The sequence below is a fragment of the Heterocephalus glaber genome, unplaced genomic scaffold (assembly GCF_053883595.1).
Source record: "Heterocephalus glaber isolate CG9 unplaced genomic scaffold, H.glaber_assembly_v1.0 deba00000122, whole genome shotgun sequence".
NCBI lineage: Eukaryota > Metazoa > Chordata > Mammalia > Rodentia > Bathyergidae > Heterocephalus > Heterocephalus glaber.
The window spans coordinates 73,727,594-73,749,256 of NW_028258138.1; the positions used below are offsets into that span (position 1 = coordinate 73,727,594).

The following is a 21,663-nucleotide window of genomic DNA, read 5'->3' on the forward strand; positions in this document are numbered from 1 at the left end:
AGCCTCTTTGCTATTCAGTCTTTTTCTAACAAATGTACCCCACTCTTGAGAATTTCTGAGTAAACTGCTTCTATAAAGCACACCTGACCCACACACCTCTGAAGCCCTAATGAGGTCCACTTCCTTCAGTCCAGGGGGCCCCACCATCCCGTGACTGCTACCCCTCTGTCCCCTGTGGCTCCGCGACAGTGAAGTCTTTTCACTGGTTCTTCATGTGCACCTGTGAACTTAATTTGCCCATGCCTCTCTGGATTTATTTTCTGAGCCCAAATACCAAATAACCCTGAATTTGATGTAGTAACCACTGGAAAGTGTCCCCTGAATGAGCCTGGACAGCAAACAGGACCTGCTCTGACAGCCCTTTCTATGTACCAGCCTTGCAGTTAGGCAAACAGTACAACCTCTGTGTGCCTCAGCTTCTTCAGGGAATGAGCTGGTCAGGGAATCAGGGAGGTAATGTGTGTGCATAGGTGCTTGTTTCAATGCAGTCCCCTGGCAAGCACACCGCTATTAGTTGTGCAGTGCATCAGCCACTCCTGGCCTGTGGCTCATCCCTTCCTGCCTCCTCACGTCCTTTCCACCATCTTTGTTCTTCTGTGTTTTCCCCTTCTTTCCCTTGGCATATAAAATAAACATGCTTGGCTCGCTTGTTTTAAAACATCTTGTCCCTGCACCCCAGCCCAACCCAAAAATCAGATGAGAATACATTACCAGTGAAAGTGTTTAATAGTTAAATTATTTAAATAGACTTTTCAATTTCCATGGGAAATCATAATTGTATCCATTTTTGCAAGAGCAGGAATAAAAAGAGTGCACACCCTTAGAGGGAACGCAGAGCCAGCACTGCACGCTGTCACCAGTCACTGCTGGGATGGGGAGGGCCCACAGGCCTTGACCAACGGGGGCATGGGATGAACGCAGCACGCACTCTACTCAGGTTGGAAGCAAAACGAACACCCAGCACCACCAGCAGGCCAGATGGAGGCAGGGACTCAAGAACAAGGTGGAGGAAGCTGGCCTCTACGGCAGAGGCGAGAAGCCAAGGCAGAACTCAAAAGGTGGAGCAGCAGAAGCATGGAACAGACTCAGGCTTGGCAGTTTGGGGTCCACAGTTTTGCTTCTCAGAGCTGGGTTCACAGATGAAGGGATGCAGGTGGATACTGAAGTCACGGATCAGCAGCCGGCCTAGGGCTGCTGCCTCCCCTTCCCCAGACTCATGTGGGAGGGGAGAAAAATCCTTTCCTGAGAAACAGTGAACGGATCTGGGCACAGGCCCTGCGTAAATGCACCTCTGCGATAGCGCATCATTTTCCCAATGCCTCCCTCAGAAGTGATAAAAATGGGTTTGCTTTCCTCAGTATCTTTGGCTACCACCTCCCCACTAAAAGGAAAGGCAGACAAAATAAGCCATGCTGCCTACTTAGGGTGAGGCTGTGACCCTTGCTATCAATGCAGCCTGGGGTGGAAAAGAAGCTGTTTTCTTTTTATTCTGTTTGCATTTTACTCAGGGGAAGTGGGATGTGTGTGTGCGTGTATGTTAGAAAGAGATGGGGTAATGCATCTCTGTGTCGTCCTCCTCCTTCATCCAAATGTGTGGAACCCCAAGGGACACAGCCCTGCTCTGGCTGTACCTGGGAAAACCAAACTCTGCCAAGTCTGAAATGAGGGAAACAGAGCCTGCAGGAGAACAGGTCTGCAGCATGAACACACGCACATGTACACCAGCACACACACCGACAGACGTACAGTACAAATGCGCACACACGCCCCACTGTGCACAGCTGTTTTCTAATATAGAGAATTTACAAAATATAGAATTTGGTATATCTGTTAGATCTCCAAGGCTTTCAATAATACAAAATAAAAAATACAAAAAAGACAAGTTGGGGCCCCCGCCCTCCCTCCCCCGTGGCATCCTGGTTTGCTTGTGTCTCTTACACAAATACAACTAGCTAAAGAAGGGCGCAGAAAACATGTTTTATTTAATAAATATTTTCTTTTTCCTAGAGCCCCCACTCCTTGCTTGGCATCCTCCTGCCTCCCCTTCACAATCAGTCCCATCTCCCTCACAGGGCGCTGTCTGTGTGTGTGGAGGTGAAGGCCGGGGCCCCTCCACAGCCAGCACTCCCGCCCCAGAGCACCACCAGGGAGCAGGGACGCGGCCTGTCTGAACCCTAAAGGCTCGCTAGGAGCAGCAGACCCTCGGGGTCCCTGGTACCCCAGGCCAGCATCCAGCCTGCCCCCACCGTCCAGGCTGCGGCCTCCTAGGGCCTGCTGCCGTGTGCTGGGCTCTAGCAGTGCCCCTCCACTGTGCAGCAGCAGCACCTGTCAGAAAACAAGGTTCAGCTGAGTCCAGCAGAGTCTTCTGCAGGGGAAACATCTTTGGTCAGCTTGGTGCTTGCAGGACGCTGGCACCAGGGCCTGGGCCAGAGGCCATGCCCACCAGCAAAGGCAGAGGCTGCTTCTGAGTCAGGTGGAAATCTCACCAGCACAGCGGTGTGGCCGAGTGCAGGCTCCCAGACTGCCCATGTGGAGCAAAAGAAGCCATTTCCCTTCTTGTGGAGCCTGGGCTTCGGCGCCACCACTGGCAGTTGCTAACTGAGGGGGGGACCTCCGTTGAGGAAGTAGGTCATCATCTCGCCTTTGCCCTTCACTTTGACCACGCCCCGGCACTCCAGCTGGTACGTGTTGGCAGCCAACACCTGGTACATGTCTGTGGTGACCTGCAGAGGCAAGGCAGGCAAGAGCACAGGGTGTGGGTAAGCTCAGACATAAACTGTTCGGGCATGACTGCCAACTGCCTACGCCCTGCTAGAGAGGTGGGCAGCCCCTCCACTGAGGGGCTTTTCGGACTAGGCAAAGGCCAGAATGACAGAACAGTGGCAGCTGTGGCTCGTGGCACCTCCTCTGTGCTGCTATGACAAGCACTTCACATGTGCTATGTCAGTGATGCTCAGTGTGGCCTGTGGCCCACTGGATGCCTATATAGCACAGCCTGGAAAGGGTCTACAAGTAGAGCAGTACCTAAGAACTTTCAAGACAATCTGACATTGCTGCAGCTGATGTCTAAGTGTGTAATCAGGGTCTTTTTCAGGATCAGAAAGATTTCTAAAAACTGGTTTTCATCACAGATGGTTGAAGAACCTCTGCTTGTCTCATTTCTGACTCCTAAAGGTGACTCACCTGCCTGCGGTGACAGTTAATGGCAGAACCTGGACCGAGTTCCAGACTTTGTGCCTTAGTCTTGAGGACAAAGAAGACTCACTGGGGCTTCGTCCACCACAGTGGTGGTGAACCTACAGCACGTGTGCCACAGCGGGATGTTTGTATCATGGAAGGCTCTAAAAGGTTCACCACCACTGCACTACACTGTGCTGTGCTGGTGAGCAGGGAAGCGGGGGCAACAGGACAGTGAGTGGTAGGATGGCCATATGCCTCACGACATTGTTGAGGCTCCTGTCACCACACCCACAGCCACCTGGCCTGGCTGTGGGCAGCCAGGCACAGGCAGTGGACTTGCTGGGTAGACCACCGAGGGCAGGCCCTGTACTGTGAACTGTGGCTTCCATGGAATGAAGCCCTAGTGAAGGTGGTGCTGGCTGCTGGCAGAGTCCCTTGCTCCTACTGCTGAGTGGGTGAGAAGCCTTGCAAACATGCATGCCCCCCACCTCCCCTCAGGGCCCCAGCCCCATCCAGCTTTCCCTTCTCTCTCTGGTATGTGAGTGGAGGTAATAAAGGCCATGTGGCCTGGGGCCTCCACAAGCCACCCAGGCAGGGTGGACTGGCCAGCACTGTGCCAGGGCTCAATCTGTTTGTTCAGAGCCCTACAGGACAGAGAAGTGACAGAACATTTAAGCAGTGCCAATGTGGGTAAAAGGCCTTTAAAATGGCACGGTTAGGACTTGAGAAAATTAAGGCCAGGCCAGCTGATCTCCACAGCCTCACAGGGAGCAGCGGTTGACGGGAGTCCAGGATGAGAGCCAAGCTCAGGGCCCTTGGCGTCAGACTGGAGGGAGCAGAATCACAGAAATCCAGAGAAAAGTAAAGAAAAGCAGCTGCAGCCCTGCAGCCCTGGAAATCACAAATGCCAGCCTACACAGGATCGAAAGAGAAAAAGAAGCCCTGGCCTCTGCCAGTCCCCCTGGCCCCTGGGGCTGGTGGAGACATCATCCAGGAACCAGCCTCTGAGAGCTGCCAGCCCATTGGGAAGGCCCTGCTCCCTGCAGGAGTCTGTGTGTCCTTTCTGTGTGCCTGGCTAGGCAGGTCCTGTGGGTCTCCATTAGCCATCAGCAGCCACAGACCTGAACTGTATCTGCCTGATTCCTTCTGCACCCAGCAGAGGGCTCTGCACAGGCCTGTGGATCTGTCCAAGGTGCTGAGGGCTGGACACAATTGTGTTCTCCAAGCTTCCCAAACATCAGCACCAACATGTGGGTGGCCTGCTCTGAAGACCTCAGCATCAGAAGGTTCCCTCATACAGGCGGGCGATGTGGGTGCCGATGCTCCTGCACTCACCTGGATGCGGTCAGGCACACCGGTGCTGTCCATGCGGCTGGCCACGTTCACTGTATTGCCCCAGATGTCGTACTGAGGCTTGCGAGCCCCAATCACCCCAGCTACCACAGGGCCGATGTTGAGCCCTGCAGGGGACAGAAGTCAGCCACGCTCCTCAGGTGAAGACCAATGTTGACTTTGCTTGCCCTTGCCAGCGTTCCTCTCATCACACACTACGGAGTCTCCCTCTGAGAGCCAGCTTCACCCTGCTATCTTTCATCTCTCTGCTAATTCAGACAGCCAGAACTCACACACTCATCTGCTGCTTCTGGGTCCTCACCACTCTTGCAGGTTCCTTCCACAGTGCCCTCTTACATGATCCAATTGCCTTTTCTTCATATTCCTGCTTTCAGAGGCTTGGAAGATTCACCCTCATCTCAGACTAACATTTACAAAGTGCTACTTCCCCCTTCCTCACACCTTCATTTCTCTTCCCACTGTTCTCACAATGAGCAACTGGCTTCTGACCCATGTCCCTGCCCACGCCTCCTCTTTCTGAGTCCTGTCAACGGCACACACTGCTTTTAACTCCACAAGCTATTCCAGGAGAAACTGTCTACCTCACAGGCCACATGGAGCTCTGGATGGCTTCTGGCCATTATGAGGCCACACCACCAAGAAGCTGTCCCTGAGTCTGTAAGAACAGACCTCACCCAGCACAAGGCTGCCTCGCTACCTATTGGTGGAGTCTGCACTCAGACCCTAGTCCAGCCCAAAAACGGAGCTGAGGCAGTTTACAAAAATATGCAACAGGAGAAAAATATAAATAGCTGAGGGTGGATAAGATGGAGTGAAAACAAATGTCAACAGACATGTTACATGAAACCAGGAGTGAAGTTAACACAAAACCACAGGGTACACACGGGTCACAGGAGACCCCCCAGCTGGTTCTGCCCAGGCTTTCCAGCAGCCAATGCAGCATGGAAACCTGGTCAGGTCCACAAGCACTGTGCCCAGAGGACAGCACAAGTGGCTCATTCAGGGACAGCCCAATTCCTGACACTCAGACCACAGCCACATGCCTCCCCGAGGACCTTAATAATCAGTACTGGTTTTAGTAACACCATATTTCAGCTTAATGTGCTAATTCTGAGAATTGAAATTACATTATTTTTTTGGGTGAGTGTTACAGTTATTTTTTTCAAATTTGAAATCTGAATCATTTATGGCTTGAGACATACCCAGGGAGTGTATAATGCATGAGAATTCTGAATAGAACAAAGATCTGCTCTTTCAGAAAGCATTTTCTACCTCCACAAACCTCAAGACAGAAGAACAACACTTGACCAAGTTCCTACTGTAAAAGGAGCCCACTCTATCAGGCTGTATGCTGGGTAAGACATATCCTAAGGACCAACTCCAGAGCTGCTTGAGCTTTACAGGCAACACAGATGCACAATTCTGAAATCATTTGTGGCTAGAGCAGTGTGAGGTGGCTGAGTATATAAATATACATGGGCTTTTACTGTAAAATTCTTTTAACCCTTCTTCAGAGGTTAGACTTGACCAAATAAAAGGTTGGGGTAATAAAAATTAAATGTGAAAAAAGAAAAACACCCGTTTCTGATTCAAAGATTTTTCTGAACAAGTAGACTAGAGCCCTATTTGAAGTCAATTCAAGACCTCTGCTCAGAACCCCTCCCTCCTCAGCAGCAGCACACTGCGTGCTCGAGCACATGCACACGCACACACAAGCACACACACACAGAAACACCCAGGGAGGGCAAGACACTGCTGAAGATGAGTCGAGGGATGACACAGGGGCATGGCTCCTCACACACCTTTGCCACTTCCCTCCCAAGTTCAGGAAGAGGAGGGAAGTTTTTTTTATAGCAGCTGGATTTTATCATCACCTGAACTCAGCAATAACTTGCTGACTCGTTTTGGTATATAATATTGTCCTTTTTATCCAAAAAAAAAAAATTGTTCTTTTTAAAAAGTTGAACTACAAGCCAGGTGTGGTGGTGCACACCTGTAATCCCAATACTCTGGGAGGCTGAGGCAGGAGGACTGCAGGTTTGAGCCCACCCTGGGCCAATTTAGTGAAACCTGGTCTCAAAAAAAAAAAAAAAGAAAAAGGACTGGGAGTGTGGCTTAGTATAAAAGCCCTGGGTTCAATCCATGATACTGGTAAAAACTGAAAACGGTGCCCTGTCCACACATGGTGGAGACACTCCCCCGGGCAGCTTCGGCTGAGAGGTCGGGTTTCCCACCCCTGAGACGGGGAGGTGCACTCTTAGGCCGTCCTCTGTGGCCTCCTCGCCTCCTGCTGCTGGACTCTGACAGGGATCAGGGATGGTGGAGAGCCCTGCCTGCCGCCACACTCACCAATCTTCATCTGGAAGTTGTTGAAGGAGTGCTCATTGATGTACTTCATCTGGTCCATCAGCTTCATGGCGAAGTCAGCCAGGGCTTTGATGTGGGTCTTGCCCGCCTTGTCGTAGGTGGAGTCGTTGAGGCCCGAAGCAGCCATGTAGGTGCTGCCGATGGTCTTGATCTTCTCCAGCTGCCTGAACCGATCCTCACTGATGATCTGGACAGGAGGCCAAACCTGGTCACCCTCTAGTCTGGGGCAGTGAGGTCCACAGGGAGGGACAGAGGAGGTCCAGGGAAGCACGCCAGCATGGCCCTGTCCCCACCCCACATGGTGGAGGCATGGACTCAGTGTGCCAAGCCAGGCCTCCACACCACCTGATGCACAGTGACTGGCTGACCTGCCCATCCTGATCAGCTGTCTCCCCTCAAAACCCATATCCCTCCCCTCCCCCAGGGAAACCCCCATGCTTGCTGGCCAGACACTCCCCCTGTCTGGTAGCCCTACAAGAAGCATTCCTAGAACCCATTCTTTGTGTCCAGGCCCTGCCCCGGGGCTGTGCGGGCTGTGCCTCTCACCCCTCACAGGGTTCCTGCCTACTGCCTGTACATGCTGGGGCGCACAAGGTCTGACAGCTGGGTCCTGCACGCCCAGGGTCCCAGGGAACACAGCCTTCCTCTGACTCTCCTAAAGCCCAGCACAGACACTTGGCCCTCCTGGACACTGGGGTCCTGAAGGTTGAGTTCAAACAGCCTGGACTGAAACCCCCCACTCTGGTCCTTACAGGCAGTGACCTTACATGAGACACTCAAGGTCACGGGCCTCAGTTTCCTCATCTGTAGTGTGTACAAGGTGCCTGGGACACAGCTAGGCTCTGGCCATCAGGGCTCCTGTCACTGATGCTCACACCCAGCTGGAAGGGGAGGGCATTAGGACCCAGGGGACCCCCAGAGCACCTCATCAAAGTCGGCGATGATCTCATTGAGCAGCCGCAGACACTCAACACCCTCGTTGTTGGCCTCCAGCTCCACATAGAACTCAGAGAAGTTGGCAATGGAGGCAAACATGACGGCCACACACTCGCAGGACTGGTAGTAGAGCTCATCATTGCGCCGCTCACGGGCCAGGAAGTGGGCAGCCACATCCTTGGGCAGGATGTTGTGTAGCAGCCGCCGGTTGTAGGCCTGCAGCTCCTCCATCTCTTCCTTCTCCTCTGTGGCCTAGGGACAGAGGACCTGGTCAGAGCAGGGCCGAGTGATGGCCCTACTTGGAAAGGGCAGCACGAGTCACATCACCACAAGCATGTGTCCAACAAAGGCCCAGCTGTCCCTGCTCCTCTCTCTGCTATCCCTGCTTCCAAGTGTTCTCTAAAGAGCGTTACTTCAGCCATCAGAAAAGAAGACATTGTTAAGCATCTAATGCTCCTTGCCGTCTCTTGAAAAGTGACGAGCTCCAGGGTCTGATCCCGGAGGAGGGAAGCAGAATGGACAGAAGCCTTGAGGGTTAGTGGAAGGATCCTGTCTACCCAGGAGTGAACTGTACAGGAAAGACATGACCCAAACCCACACCCACACAGCCCTCGGGCTCCCCAAGGGCACCCACCTTTCCTTACCTTTTGATTTCCTCTTAATATCAGGAAACACAATCAGGAAAAGTAGGGCTGCTTTAACCAACTGACCCCACAAGGTAACCCGGCCCGGAGCCTGCCCACCTCTGGTTCCCCTGAGGCAGACTTGCTCCAGAGCCAGTATGGCCAGGAGGCACAGGCACCACCGGGTGCCGACTGCCCCATCTAGCTGGGAGTGGCTGTGAGGGAGAGGAAGGCATCTTGCTGGGCTGCTCGGCCTTTCCTACTATTCAGCTGCAACCAGACCCCCCCCCCCAGCAGGGCCAGACCACTTCTCAGAACCCAGGTCCCCCTGTGGGCAGTGGCTGTCCATAGGAAAGCAAGTGCCATGGCTTCCCAAGGCTACAGGACCTGGGCCCAGCCGGGAGGGGGAGCCCCAGGGCAGAAGCTCATGCTCCACAGCCTGAGGGCTCTTTGAAGAAGTCCCTGGTTCCTGGGCTGGAGCTGGGAAGCATCAGATAAGTATGAGACATCTTGTACTAGAAAGACAGGAGCTCAAAGAATGATGGAGCCATGACCAATGACACAGAAGCCAGCTCAGAGAAAGGCACAAGAGCCAAACCCAGGGCAATCTGAGCATTAAAATGAGTGGTGAGAGTGGCAGGTTATAACCCACTGGATTCAATCTGAGCTGATAGAGACACGTGAATGAACAAGCAGATCAGTGGGGTCAGGAGAGAGCTTTGCCTTACAGAAAATTGCCCTCTGACAAGCACAGAAGAAGATGGCCCCAGAGTGCCATGAGCTGGCTCTCCCATGAAGCAGAGATAGGCTGGAGCCAGCAAGGATGCCAAGGCGGGGGGGGGGGGCAGAATCAAAAAGAAGGGGAGAAAGGGAGGAACTTGAGCAGGCAGTTAAGGCTGGCACCATCAAGAATGAGAGGGGTCAGTGTGGTGGAGGTGCCCAGTGTGACACTGAGAAGCACCCAGCACCATCTCCAGGACATGGGCCCTGGGTCTGGGTGTGGATCTGAAGAACATGGGGATGACAAGGTCCTTAAGATTTAAAAACTTTGGGACAAGGAAAGACTGAGGAGAAAAGGCAAGTAAATGCAGAGTACTCCTGGAGAGGCTCCTGAGCCAGAATCAGGGCTGCTGGACCCCAGAACCCAGCATGTGCATGCGTTCTGCTGTAGGGGATGAGGTGTATTTGTTCCTGGAAGGTGGATGCTGGAGTGTTTGGGGGATGGGTATCACAGAGTATAGGGAGCAGGGGAACTAAAGCTGAAAGGTGGGGAAGGAGCTGCTGGATTGCTTTATGCTGTTCTTGTAACTTTTCTGTAGGTTTAAATTTAATTTTTATTTTATATTTCCTCCAGAGTTAGTTTCATTAATTTGTCTTCCAAGGTACTTCTTAGAAGTTGTCAAATTTATTTCAAAAAAGATTTTTGTAATATGCTTTCTATATCCTTTTAAATTCTGTAAAATCTGTGGTAATGTCTCCTAGATCTTGATATTATAATTTTAAAAATGTATAATTGATATTGTGTAACAGGAAGAAAAGGTCTAAAGGAGCAGGGGAAGTGGGAGGGGTAGTGGAAAGGAAAGAAGGGAAAAGAAAAAATATGAGAAAAGGAAAAAATGGAAACAAAGTCTTTGCAAATAGAGAAGGGTGGGCAGGGGAAGGGGAAAAAAATAAGAACCAAGATGCTCATGAATGGTACAAGATCCCAGTGATGAATGTAACTGTATTTTATACCCAAAATGTACCAATAAACTTAATGGGAAAAAAATTAAAAAATAAAATTAATTTTTAAAACTTACCAAAAGTAAAAAGATGAAAACTGGGGAGGTGAGCTAGGGACCTGGGGAGGGAGGTCAGGGAAGAAAGAGCGGAGGAATCAGCTGTGCCGGGGCCAGGCCAAGAACACAAGCGCCCTTCAGTGAAGGCTGAGTGAAGAGCGAGGCAGCTGAGGGGCTGAGTGACCTCCAGTTTGCCGAGGGGTTGGGAATGGTTTGGACCTAGTGCAGGGCCTCAGGCCATGGAGACAAGAGGGTCTTATTCCTGTCACCAACACATCCCTTCTGCTGCAGAGACCCAGAGCTGCGGCTGTTTCAGCCCGGCAGGGTCAGCGCAGGCTGAGTGCTGGGAGGCACTTGCTCTCCAGGAAGACAGACAGGTGCCACCCACCCTCTTGTGGTCATGGGGCCCTCACTCCCTGGCTGAGGAGGACCAGCCCTGGTGGCAGCCTGTTTGACCCCACTCAACAGACCCCAGAGAAGGGCCAGGCACCCATCTTCAGTCGGGCGGCTTCCTACCCCAACCCACAGATGTTAATGAGATGGGGGTGGAGGAAGTGTAAGAAAGCTGGTCTGTAGCTAGGGCCAGGCCAGGAGAGGTAAAAAGGCCAGGTGATGCTCAAGGCTTGCAAGGGGCTAGAGTCAAAGGTCTGAGGCAGCCCACATGGAAGGCAGCACTCTCCTGTCTCCTGGCCCTCTTGAGGTGGCCCAGCAGGTGACAAGGGGCCACAGGGTCGTTGCTATCACACAGCACCTCTCCCTGGCCTGCAGACACCCTTCCTGCAGGGGGACACAATCCCAGAGGGCGTGGCACAGCCTAGAGAGCCAAGCACCAGTTGCATCTCAGCCTCATCTATATACCCAGCAAACCCCATGGCGCCTGATTATCTGTTCTGTCCCTGCTGCCGCCAGGCTGCCCGCTGAGACTCTGGATGCACCCTTGTTCCTTCCTGGAGGAGTTGTCAAACCCGGCCTGCACAGAAGCCGCTGATGGCAGCAGCCCACACTGACCCCCACTCCCCTCACCTCCCGCCACTCCTCTCTTCCGGCACCTGGACACCCTGCTGCCTCCACACAAAGCAGCCTCTGGGGGTCCAGCCCCTGGCACTCTCGGGAAAAGCTCAGACAGGTTTGCTGAGGGCAGAGCACACCTCCTGGGCATGGGCTGGGTGGGCGCCCTGTAAGCTCCAGGGTTTTGCCTCTAGGCCCCAGAAAGCAGAGAGCAGCAACTTCCTGAAACCCAGGGATCAGACAGCAGGGGTGCAACCTGCGCAGAACACCCCAAGGTGCAGGGCTGAGGCCAGGCCAGGCCACACTGGACACGTACCTGCAGTTTCCAGAGGAAGTCGAGGCGGGCAGTGGACTCCACCTGCTGGGCATGCAGGTACAGGGCCAGCACGAAGACCGAGATGATGATGGGTGTCACCACCTTCAGAGCCACCTTGGTCGCATGCTCAGGGCTGCAAGTGTGAGGTAGACAGGCCTGAGGCTGCTCTGGCTCCTGAAGTAGTCTCTGGGCAAACTCCAGTCTTTTGCTTCTCCCACCTCCGTGACCCATCCCCCTGAACGTGATCTGAGGTCTGCCTCTTCCAGAAAACCTTCCAGTAGCCCAGCGGCCAGTGCTACCCTCCCCGTGCCCCACACCCACCACTCAGCCCTGGCACATCCCAGGTCTTCCTAACGGGTAAGCCTGGGAACAGGGACACGGGAACTAGGCAACCCACACTGGCCCTGCCTCTGAGCAGCATTTGGCAAGCCTCTTGACCTCTCCGGGATTTTTCTTCTCTTTTCGTTTTTCCCAGAACTGGGGATTGAACCCAGAGCCTTCCCAGTGAGCTACATCTTCAGCCCTTTTTATTTTAGGACAAGGTCTCACTGATTACTAAGTTGCCCAGGCAAGGCTTGAACTTCTGATACTCCTGCCTCAGCCTCCAAGAGTGCTAGGATTACAGGCAGGCACCATGTTGCTCCTCTCTGTTCTTAAGTTTCCTCATCAGTAAATGGGATAAGGGCACCCACATTTCAAGGTGAAGGGAGAGCAGGCACCAGCTCCTGTGTCAGGAGCCTCCCATGGGCTCCTGGGGAGGAAACTGAGGCTAGGGCTTTAGGATGAGTCCTGAGGAATGACCTTAGCCTGCTGATGTGGCTACTGAGCCTACAGGTCACCTTGGGATGACTATGTCGAAACTACAGAAGGGCGTCCATGCCAGCATGGCCCTGCTCCAGGATGGGAAGGCCTCTGGCTCCTCCCACACCTTGCCACAGGCCCTGCCCACTGGGGGACAGTGGCTTTCTCTGCCCACCATGCCAAGGGCAGGGACAGGCCCTACCCAAGCAGCGGCATCACTCACCACTGGGAGGTCCCGTTGTTGCTGAAGTCTCTGCGGACAGAAGTTGGGGACACTGCTCAGGCGGCTCTCCTGTGGAAGGCAGCTGCCCAGCCTGCCCCATGCCCCAGTCTACCCCCAAGTGCCACCTTGTTGTCCTCACTACTGCTGATCCTTTGCTCCCCAGCTGCCCCAGCACCCCTTGGCACCCCAGGGCATTTCGGCAGGGAGGCCTGTGGGAAGCCCAGTCCAACTAGCATCAGGCCTCTGTCACTACAAAGCACCCAGTGCTTGCCTGGGACTCTGCCTGCACCCACCCCCATCTGGACAGACACCTGTCCACCCAGCCAGCCCTGTGTGGCCATCCAGAGGGAGCAGAGGGGGCCCTACACCTGCACTGTCCCACGTGGCAGCTGCTGGCCACATGTGGCTACTGAAGCCTGAATGTGGCGTGTGGGCTGGGGCTGTCACGCTGCAGCAGAGCACATGCTGAGCCTGCTTGAGACCTTGGGTTCCATCCCCAGCAACCCCCAAAGAAAATGGAGAGAAAACATGACTATAAACATATACCGAGTTATGAGTAGTGTGGAAAAAAGATAAAGTATTTTGTTAATAATTTTAAATTACTGGGCCGGGGATTTAGCTCAGTGGTTTTGTCGCCTGCTGTGCAAGCACAAGGACCCAAGTTAGATCCCCGGTACCAAAAAATAATAATAATAATAATAATAACAATAATAATAATAATAATAATTTTAAATTACTATTTTAAATTACTTTAAATAATATAATTTAAAATGATTCCTCACATGTTAAAAGTCCTATTTTAGATATAATGGCTAAATAATAGTGCTATTAAAGTTAGTTGCACTTTTGCCTTTTTAATTCAGCTACCTGAAAATGTGAAATCTCCTATGTGGCTTGCACTATTTATCTCCTGGAGAACACTGCCCTAGAGCCATGCCAGGCTCCAACACACAAATGACCTCTATTCTCCGGGAGAGAAGAGGCTGGGCTGATGGGGGAACAGGAAAGAGGAAGAGGCCAGGACCCTGGATCCACGGATACCAAGAGCCCAGGCCTCCTCTCCCTCCTCCTCCTCCTTCTCCCAGGCCTGCAGCCCCCTCTGTTCCCAACGGTCCGGGCCCCTTCTTGGTGTCACAGTGTCTTCCTGTCATCTGCCCACAGCCCCATACAGCTGGCGGAAGTTCCTGCTTCAGTCCGATTTAGATGCTTCATTGCAGCTCCACTCCCTCCACAAGGTGCAGTCTGCTGGGTCATCCATTCTGCCTCGATGTCCCTCCACTGTCCAGCTCGGAGCCTGCACCTCAGGCCTGGAGAAGTTGGCGCTGAGCGAGTGCATGGTGAGCAAATGGGTGGAGACGTGAACGTGCCCTTCCTCCTGGTGTGTGCTCAGGTTTTGCACTTCTGGCGTGTGTGTGTGTGTGTGTGTGTGTGTGTGTGTGTGTAGGAGAGGTGGTGGAGGAAAAAGTGCTATAGAGCAGGCACCTGACATTTTGCTACAATGGGTATTATTCCCACTTTATTAGGAAAAAAATATTGAGGTTCAGGAGAATGACCAAATGCCTGAAGCTGAGACTGGAACTGACATATGAAGGCTGCCAGCTGAAACCTGACATCAGTCAGCAAACAGGACTGACTGTGGGGCCACACAGCCTGGGGCACAGCACTCACACTCACCACCTCCAGGGGATGGGACCTGACCTCTGCTGTCACAACCAGGAGCTCTGAGCGGTGTACAAACTACCCCACCACATATGGGGAGTCTGCTGGTCATGAAGACCACAGGGAACAGTGCCTGGGTCCAGATAGGACACCACCCTGAAGCAACAAAGGTGTTCTGCTCCCTCAGACCTTGCTGCTGGCTCTGGTGAAACACCAGCGCTCTGGGCTTGAGTGCCACAGGCAGCTAGCATTAGAGGGAAACAGCCCGGCAGAGGCTGCGCCTGACAAGGAACAATTCACAGGCCTGAGGCCATCAGTGAGCAAGCAGCAAACCAGAGGCAGAAAGGCTGCCCCCGGCACAGGGAGAGAGCAGGGCCCCGCAGCAAGGTCCTATGGCGCTTTGCGAGTGGCAGGGCTGGGAGGAGTGTGACATCCTCCCCGCAGGCCAGGACCTAGTCTCTTGCTCCTCCTGCCTCCTGCAATGCCCTTGACCCAGCTGGGGTGTGAAGAAGGTGCCACCTACATGGCGTTGGTGGTGACCAGCAGGTCAGCGTTGTCAAAGAGCGTGACACCAGGCACCTCAATGACCAGCACGTAGATGAGCTCGATGGCCAGCATGAGCACCAGCTTCCCGATGCAGCTGATCTGCAGGAACACGGAGCAGGCCAGCAGGCTGAGCAGCACACTGTAGGTGAAGTACTGCAGGGAGAGGGCAGGCGTCAGCCCCGCCCAGCCCGCCTCTCCCCAGCCTGAGGGACCTCGGTGAAAGCGCTCAGGTTTCTGCTGAGGGACACTGTCAACAGGTGTGAAGCAATGCAAAGAGCCTGGTTAGGAACCAGGGGACAAGATCCAGTCTGAAGTAAGCCTACAGCTCAGGCTGGTGGGGTTCATCCCTGCTCCCCGCTGCACTGGCCATGTGCCTTGGATCATTTCCTTGGCTCCACCAGCCCTGTCCCTCAGGCTCGTGGGCCCCATCACACGAAGACGGAGCCTCTCGGCACTGTGCCTGACACCCTCATAACCCGATTTGCAATTCTGAAATCCACAGCTCTAAAGACTGACTGTTCTCACAGTTCACCCGATGGCACCTGAACTGACCTGATTTGGTGACAGACTTGTCCTAGCTGATGTGACGCTAATGGCAGTCTTTATCTGGCTTCCTGTGACTATCCACAATGTGGCTACAGAAATGTTAGTGTTTCACGATGAGCTTCTGCCCTAGACTCTTCTGGAGGTCAAGGCAACCTTTTAAAATCTGAAAATTCTGCAGTCTAAACTACATTGGCAAATGGGAAGGGGAACAAGGGAGGGAGGAAGGGGAGGGAAGGAAGGGAAAAGGGAAAAGAAAGAATGGAAGGCAAAAATGGAAACAAGCTTTTTGTAAATGGGGAGGGGAATGGGGAAAAAAGAAATATTAAGATATGTACAGGTACAAATTCCCTATGATGAATGGGATCATTATGTATGGCAAATATATACTAATAAAAATAATTTTTAAAAATTACATTGGGCCTCAAAGGGTTCAGATGAGACTGAAGCCTTGTACCGTCTACCTTGGGAAGCTTCCTGTTTCCTTCTTAGACAAGTGAGGGGCTGAATCAGCTGAGCCCTCCTGCCATGGTCCCCTGGAGTTACTCCTAGACGTGTCACCACCTCTTATTCTATTCTTTCTTTTAAATTTAAAGCCTTGGTTTCTGAGTCAGGCTTCTAAACTACTTCCACACTGCCTCTGGCTTGGGCAGGCAAGTGGGGGTAGTCCCAGGTTGGACCTGCCCAGGTCTTCAGGAGTCTAGTGATGGACTTGAGGGTGCCCTGAGCCTCAAGTCACCACCAAGACCTGGGGCAGAGGAAGGAGAGGGCCCCACTTCAGACCCTAGGCCTGGGCAGGGAGGAGGCCATGGCTTAATGCTGGGGTCACCCAAGGCCTGGGTCAGCCCATGTGAGACGGGGCAGCCTGAGCTCTGCAGCCCACAGGGCCCAGGGCAGTGGGAGGGAACTGGGCAGGTGGGGAGGGCCCAGGATGAGCCCAACCACCTCGCCCAAGTAGAGTGGGAACAACCCCACTGCCCTCTCCCCCGGGCCCAGCTTCTGTGGGGCACCCACCCTCCGAAGGGCTGACATGAGACCAAGCAGGCTCTGCTCCACAGCAAACAGCCCTCAGAAAGCAGAAGCCAGATGAGGACATGGAAGCTGCTCCCTAGGTGGCCAGGGGCTCAACCCACAGAGAGGGAGAGCGGCCACGCATGGCCCAGGCACAGGAGGAGCACCTGTCTGGAGCCAGTGCCCTGCTCCTCACCTGGCTTCCCTTGCCCTCCTGTAGGGGAGGGAGGCTGTGTGCTGAGACTGCACAGGGGGCCTGGATGAGGCCAGAAACTCTCCCCAGGACAGGGCAATGCTGCCTTCAGCTTTGGAGATTCACAAGAGGCCCTCCAGGGAGCTGGGGCAAGGGAGCAGCCCCCACTCAGAGCTGACACAGGCTGGATGGCCTGCCCTGCTGGGTGCTCCCAGCCGCTAAGGCACACCATCCTCTCATTAAGGGCTCTCCTTAGATGCCTGCAGGTATAAAATGTCTCTTTTGAGGTGGTGAAAGTGCTCTAAAGAGGATGTCTGTGCAAACCTGCGAACTCACTAAAAACAACTGTGTGTACATTTTGAACACAAAGTTTACAGTAGTCCTGGCCTGGGACTGGCTTCCCTTTGCTCCCCTTCCTACTCGCTGACCCTAACAGGTGGGGTTTGAGTGGGCTCTCTGGAGCAGGGTCAGGTCTGCTGAAGAGCAGAGGGTCCTAGATGTTTTGCTCTCGGGGTAGAGGCATGAACTCAAGCCAGATGACTTGCATGAGGGCTCTGGCTCTGTAGCTCACTGGCTGTGTGACCTCGGGCAAGATGCTTGACCTCTGTCCATCAGGTTCTTCATCTCTATGCATGGATGAAGCAGTATGTGTGTCCCAGGGCTGTTGTGAGATCTGCTGAGTAGCAGTGCCAAGCACCTGGTGAGCTCTGACTATCTGAATAAGAGCCACGTCAGCGTTAGGGGCTGTGGCCCCGAGGAGGCTGCATGGTGGGTGCTGGCGCTGAGGAAGGAGCCAGGGAAGAGTGGGGAAGGGCAGGAGGCTGGTCCAGCCCATACCTCGGGGAAATTGCAGTTGGGCCAGAGGCTGCCGCAGAAGCCCCGCTCGTCGGCCAGGCTGTAGTTGAAGGCCGACTCTGCCACATGGCACGCGTTGACCTGGCCGGCGCTGATGTTGTGCTCCTCTGCCAGGCAGCCCACCAGGTCCTCGGCATTGCAGGTGAACTGGGCAGGCAAGAGGGCGGTGAGGCTGAGTCAGCCCAGGGGCCAGGCAGGGGCAGCAGGTGCCCATCCATCCCCGTTTCAGGTAGAGCCACACAGACAAGGGACAAAGGAGGAGCCTGGCAGGGGCTGCAGACCCAGCATGGTTTGCCCAGGTCCTGTGTGGCTTCCTGGGACAGGACCCGTTAAGCCTGCCTCAGGAACACCCCATCCTCTTTCGAGCCCTTCTGGCCTTGAGAGTAGGGAGCCCCCGTCAGATCGGATACCCTGCAGTGAGGCACCCACTGCAGTTTCCAGGGAACCCTCCCCTACTCCCCACCTGTGGAGCACAGGGCTCACTGTTTTTGATCCTATGGGGTCGGGGAGGTGCCAGGAGCACAGAGTCACCTACCATGTTGACAAAAGACGACAAGAACACCAGGGTAATGGTGAACACCCCGACCAGCGTGCTGTTCATCTTGGACCGCACGATCTTCCTGGAGAGGATCTGCAGGGGGCTGGGGAAGAGCTGGGGGAGAGGTGACCTCATTTACTGAGGCCCTACAGTGTCCCCAGCATCATCCCTTGGGCCTATCTGAACTCCTCCAGGCCTGCAAGGCTCCAGCCCCATGGCAGCCTGACTGCAGCCGGCCAGGAGTGGGTGCCCCACGCCCCCAGGGCAAGGGGCAGGGAAGTGGCTGGAAGAGCTCATTCACCCACTGTGTGAGTCCAGGGCCTGGGGTACCGTCAGGCAGCTGGGCAGCTGGGGAGCCATGGAGGGGAGGACAAGAGGTTCCCTAGAAGGAGGGGACGTGGAGAGGACTAGTGTCTGGAGGGAGAGGCTGGGTTTATAAAGGGGCAGAGCAGCAGCAGCAGGAGGGAGTGAGGCCTGGACACAAGCACTGTGCAGAGCTCCAGGGCCTACCATTTCCCTTCCCGGCCCTACTCTGTGCTCTTCACCCAGACACACCATGTATCCCCTCAAAGACCCACTATGGCGTGGTTAATTCAACATCCACCTCCTAAGCCCCACTTTCACCATCCAATCTGACACAGCTGGCCTTGTATCCAGATCCTCCTCATCTCCCATGCAACGCAGGCTAACAATGAGGAGGGACAGAGAAGCAAGCAGGGCACATGGTCCCCTTTACCCCGCCTACCCTGCCCTATGTGCTGAGTCCTGTCTGCTGCAGACCTCCTGGTGTCCCAGAGGGTGGTAGAAAAGACACGAGAGCAGGAGACAGGAAGCCTGTGTTCTAGGCTTGCCTCTTCCTGTGTGCCTGGGAGCAAGCCACATCCCCCTCTGAAGGCTCCTCATCTGTAGGAGCACCCTTCGCTTTTATGATCAGTGAAACAGGCAAGGGCCTCTTCCAGTCATGGGCCCCAGGCCTCCCTGCATATCTTGCTAAGTGTCCCAGACCACAAGGCCTACCCACCCCTTATGCTGAGTTTCTGCAGTTGGTCACACAGATGACAAAGTAGGTCAAGGGACCACAGCATGACCACATGGCTGCTCACTCTTGTGGGGAGAGCACTAGCTGTGCACTGCAGTGTTTGATGCCAACTCAAGAAGTTCCTGGGCCACAAGCCAACACTGCTACCCCACAGCATCCACGAAGACCATCATGCTGTCCCCACGGCACTTTAGGGGTGTTATGGCTTAGACCTAACAGGCCTTCCTCAAGCTTCCTGTGTTCAGAGGTGTGGCCACATCAGAAGAGGTGGGTTGCTGCAAGGGTGTATTGTTGTCCCTGCCTCCTCCCTTCTCTCTCTACTTTCAGGTCACCATGAGTTGAGCAGCTTTCCTCCACCACACCCTTCTACCATGTCATGTCATTTCTGCCCTATAGCCAGCTGACCACACACTGAACCCTCTAAAACCATGACCCAAAATAAAGTCGTGGGTGTCGGGTATTTTGTCCCGGTGACAGGAAAGTTACTAATCCAAGGGCAAAGGAACCAGTACAAATATGTTGATGCCCATGGCTGTGCCATGAGTAATAAACTTTGTCATTATTTGGTGGGTGGGGTACTAGAGATTGAGTATTGAGCTACTTCTCCAGTCCTTTTAAAATTATTTATTTTTATTTTGAGACAGGCTCTCACTAAGTCACTGAGCTGCTCAGGATGGGCTCAAATTCATGATCCTCTTGCTTCAGTTTCCCAGAGTACAGACATTACAGACATGCACTACCACATCTGACTTTTAAGTTTTTATCTCTGACCAAGGAGTCTCGTGTCTTCTGCCAGCACCTATGAAATGTAACAAGCTAACTCATTAGACTGTAAGGAGAATAAAATCAAACTTCAGACCCTTCACAGTTCCTGACAACAAGGATAGGTCCTGCTCACCCTTGGTCTTGTGGTATGTGTAGAGAAACAGTACATATCTTTCCCACCTCAGAATCCTCCCTACCTTCCCATCAAGGCCACTCCCTATGCAGCAGAGGGAAAGAGGGGACTACAGGAGGATGAACCACAGGAAGGGCTGAAATCCCAGCAGGGGCCTGACAGCCAGACAAGGTTACAAAAGAAGGCCTTGGCTCCCACCTCCCCAGCATAGCACTTCCCTTTGGGATAATAAAGGAGGCACTCTGACTGAACCCTCTTCTATGGCAGAAAGAAAGATAGGTATGAGATTTGTAGAGCCTAAACTTACATAGAGATAAACTGAATAGACTGAGTCCAGAAATGAATACCTATACTTAAGATCAGTTGATTTTGACAAGGCTGCCAAGACAATCAATAGAGAAGAAGTTTTCAACAAATGATGCCAGGACAAATGGATATCCACTTGCAAAAGAATGGAGTTGGGTCCCTACTTTACACCACATATAAAAATTAACTCAGACCAGAGACCTAGATGCTAGTTTTAAAACTACAAAACCTTTAAAAGAAGACATATAGGGCCGGGGATTTAGCTCAGTGGTTCTGCCTCCTGCCTTGCAAGTGCAAGGCCCCAGGTTTGATCCCCAGTACCAAAAAATAAAAATAAAAGAAGACATATAAGTAGAACTCTGTGACCTTGGATTAGGCCATGATTTCTTAGAGATGTCATCAGAAGCACAGGCAAAAATGAAAATAATAAATTGGACTTCATCAAAATTTAAAAATTTTTGTGCAATAGGAATAACAAGAACTTGAAAAAGTAATGAAGATATGGAGAAATTGAAACCCTTGTGCATTGCTGCTGGGAATGTAAAATAGTGGCTCCTGTGGAAGAGCAATGGCTTCTCAAAATATAAAACAATTTTTTATATAAAACAGATTTTCATATTATCCAGGAACTCCACTTCTGGGTATATAGCCAAAATAAGTGAAAGCGGGGACTTGTACCCATGTTCACAGCAGCATTATTCGTAATAACCTGAAAGTGGGACTACTCAAATACCTATCAGTTGAGAAAGGGATAAACAAAATGTGACACAGCCACACAATGGGGTGTCCCTGAATCACGAAAAGGAAGGAAGAGATGCTACATGCTACAGCGTGGACAAACTTGGCAAAACGAAAGAAGCCAGCCTCGAAGTCCACACATTGTATGCTTCCACTTAGATGGGACGTCCAGAACATGGGATTCATAGACAGAAAGTAGATTAATGGTTGTCAGTGCTACTAATGAACATGGGTGTTTCTTCTGGGGGACAATACTCTGGAATTAGATAGCAGCAATAGTTATACAACTTTGTGAATACGCTAAACACTAGTGAATTACAAGTTCATCCACCTTTATAAAGATGATTTTTATAGTGTAAATTATCTCTCAATGAAGTTTTTATTTTTTAAAAAAATCCTGCTCAGCCTCTTATTAGTTGCGTGATCCTGGGACATTATTAACTTCTCTTAGTTTCAGCTTCCTTATTAGTAAATAGGGAATATCTATCTCCTTGAGTGGCTATGAAGACCCAGTGAAATGGCTCGTTTAAAGGTGCTTTGCAAGCTGCTAAATGCAATAGGAAAGTTCATTAATATTTCTCTATTTCCCTCATGGCTCTGGTGACTAAACTCAGAGCCTCCCATGGGCCTGGCCCTAATATTTGCATTTTAAAAAACTGTGCCACTAATAAAAATGAAAGTCCTTGTTTCCCATTCAGGGAATCGTGTGTTCCCTAGATGGAGAAAGCGTTCAGGCACGAGTTGAGGATCTC

General features: G+C 52.6%; 1 protein-coding gene across 4 annotated transcripts in view; it reads right to left on the reverse strand.

The window, feature by feature from the left end:
* Adcy5 (adenylate cyclase 5) overlaps positions 1 to 21,663 on the reverse strand; it is a 147,602-nt gene that overhangs the window by 10,864 nt on the left and 115,075 nt on the right. For 3 of the 4 annotated variants that reach the window (XM_087216192.1, XM_004873619.4, XM_087216196.1), the window contains exons 13-21: positions 17,928 to 18,044; positions 17,375 to 17,539; positions 14,768 to 14,943; positions 12,586 to 12,615; positions 11,562 to 11,694; positions 7,825 to 8,088; positions 6,883 to 7,087; positions 4,516 to 4,640; positions 708 to 2,723 (exon numbers count right to left, since the gene is read on the reverse strand). In XM_087216192.1, coding sequence (XP_087072318.1) covers positions 2,595 to 2,723; positions 4,516 to 4,640; positions 6,883 to 7,087; positions 7,825 to 8,088; positions 11,562 to 11,694; positions 12,586 to 12,615; positions 14,768 to 14,943; positions 17,375 to 17,539; positions 17,928 to 18,044 — 1,344 coding nt within the window. In that variant the 3' untranslated portion in view covers positions 708 to 2,594. Of the gene's footprint in view, positions 1 to 707; positions 2,724 to 4,515; positions 4,641 to 6,882; positions 7,088 to 7,824; positions 8,089 to 11,561; positions 11,695 to 12,585; positions 12,616 to 14,767; positions 14,944 to 17,374; positions 17,540 to 17,927; positions 18,045 to 21,663 lie in introns of those variants that run through there. The other variant, XM_087216193.1, reaches the window with a different exon arrangement.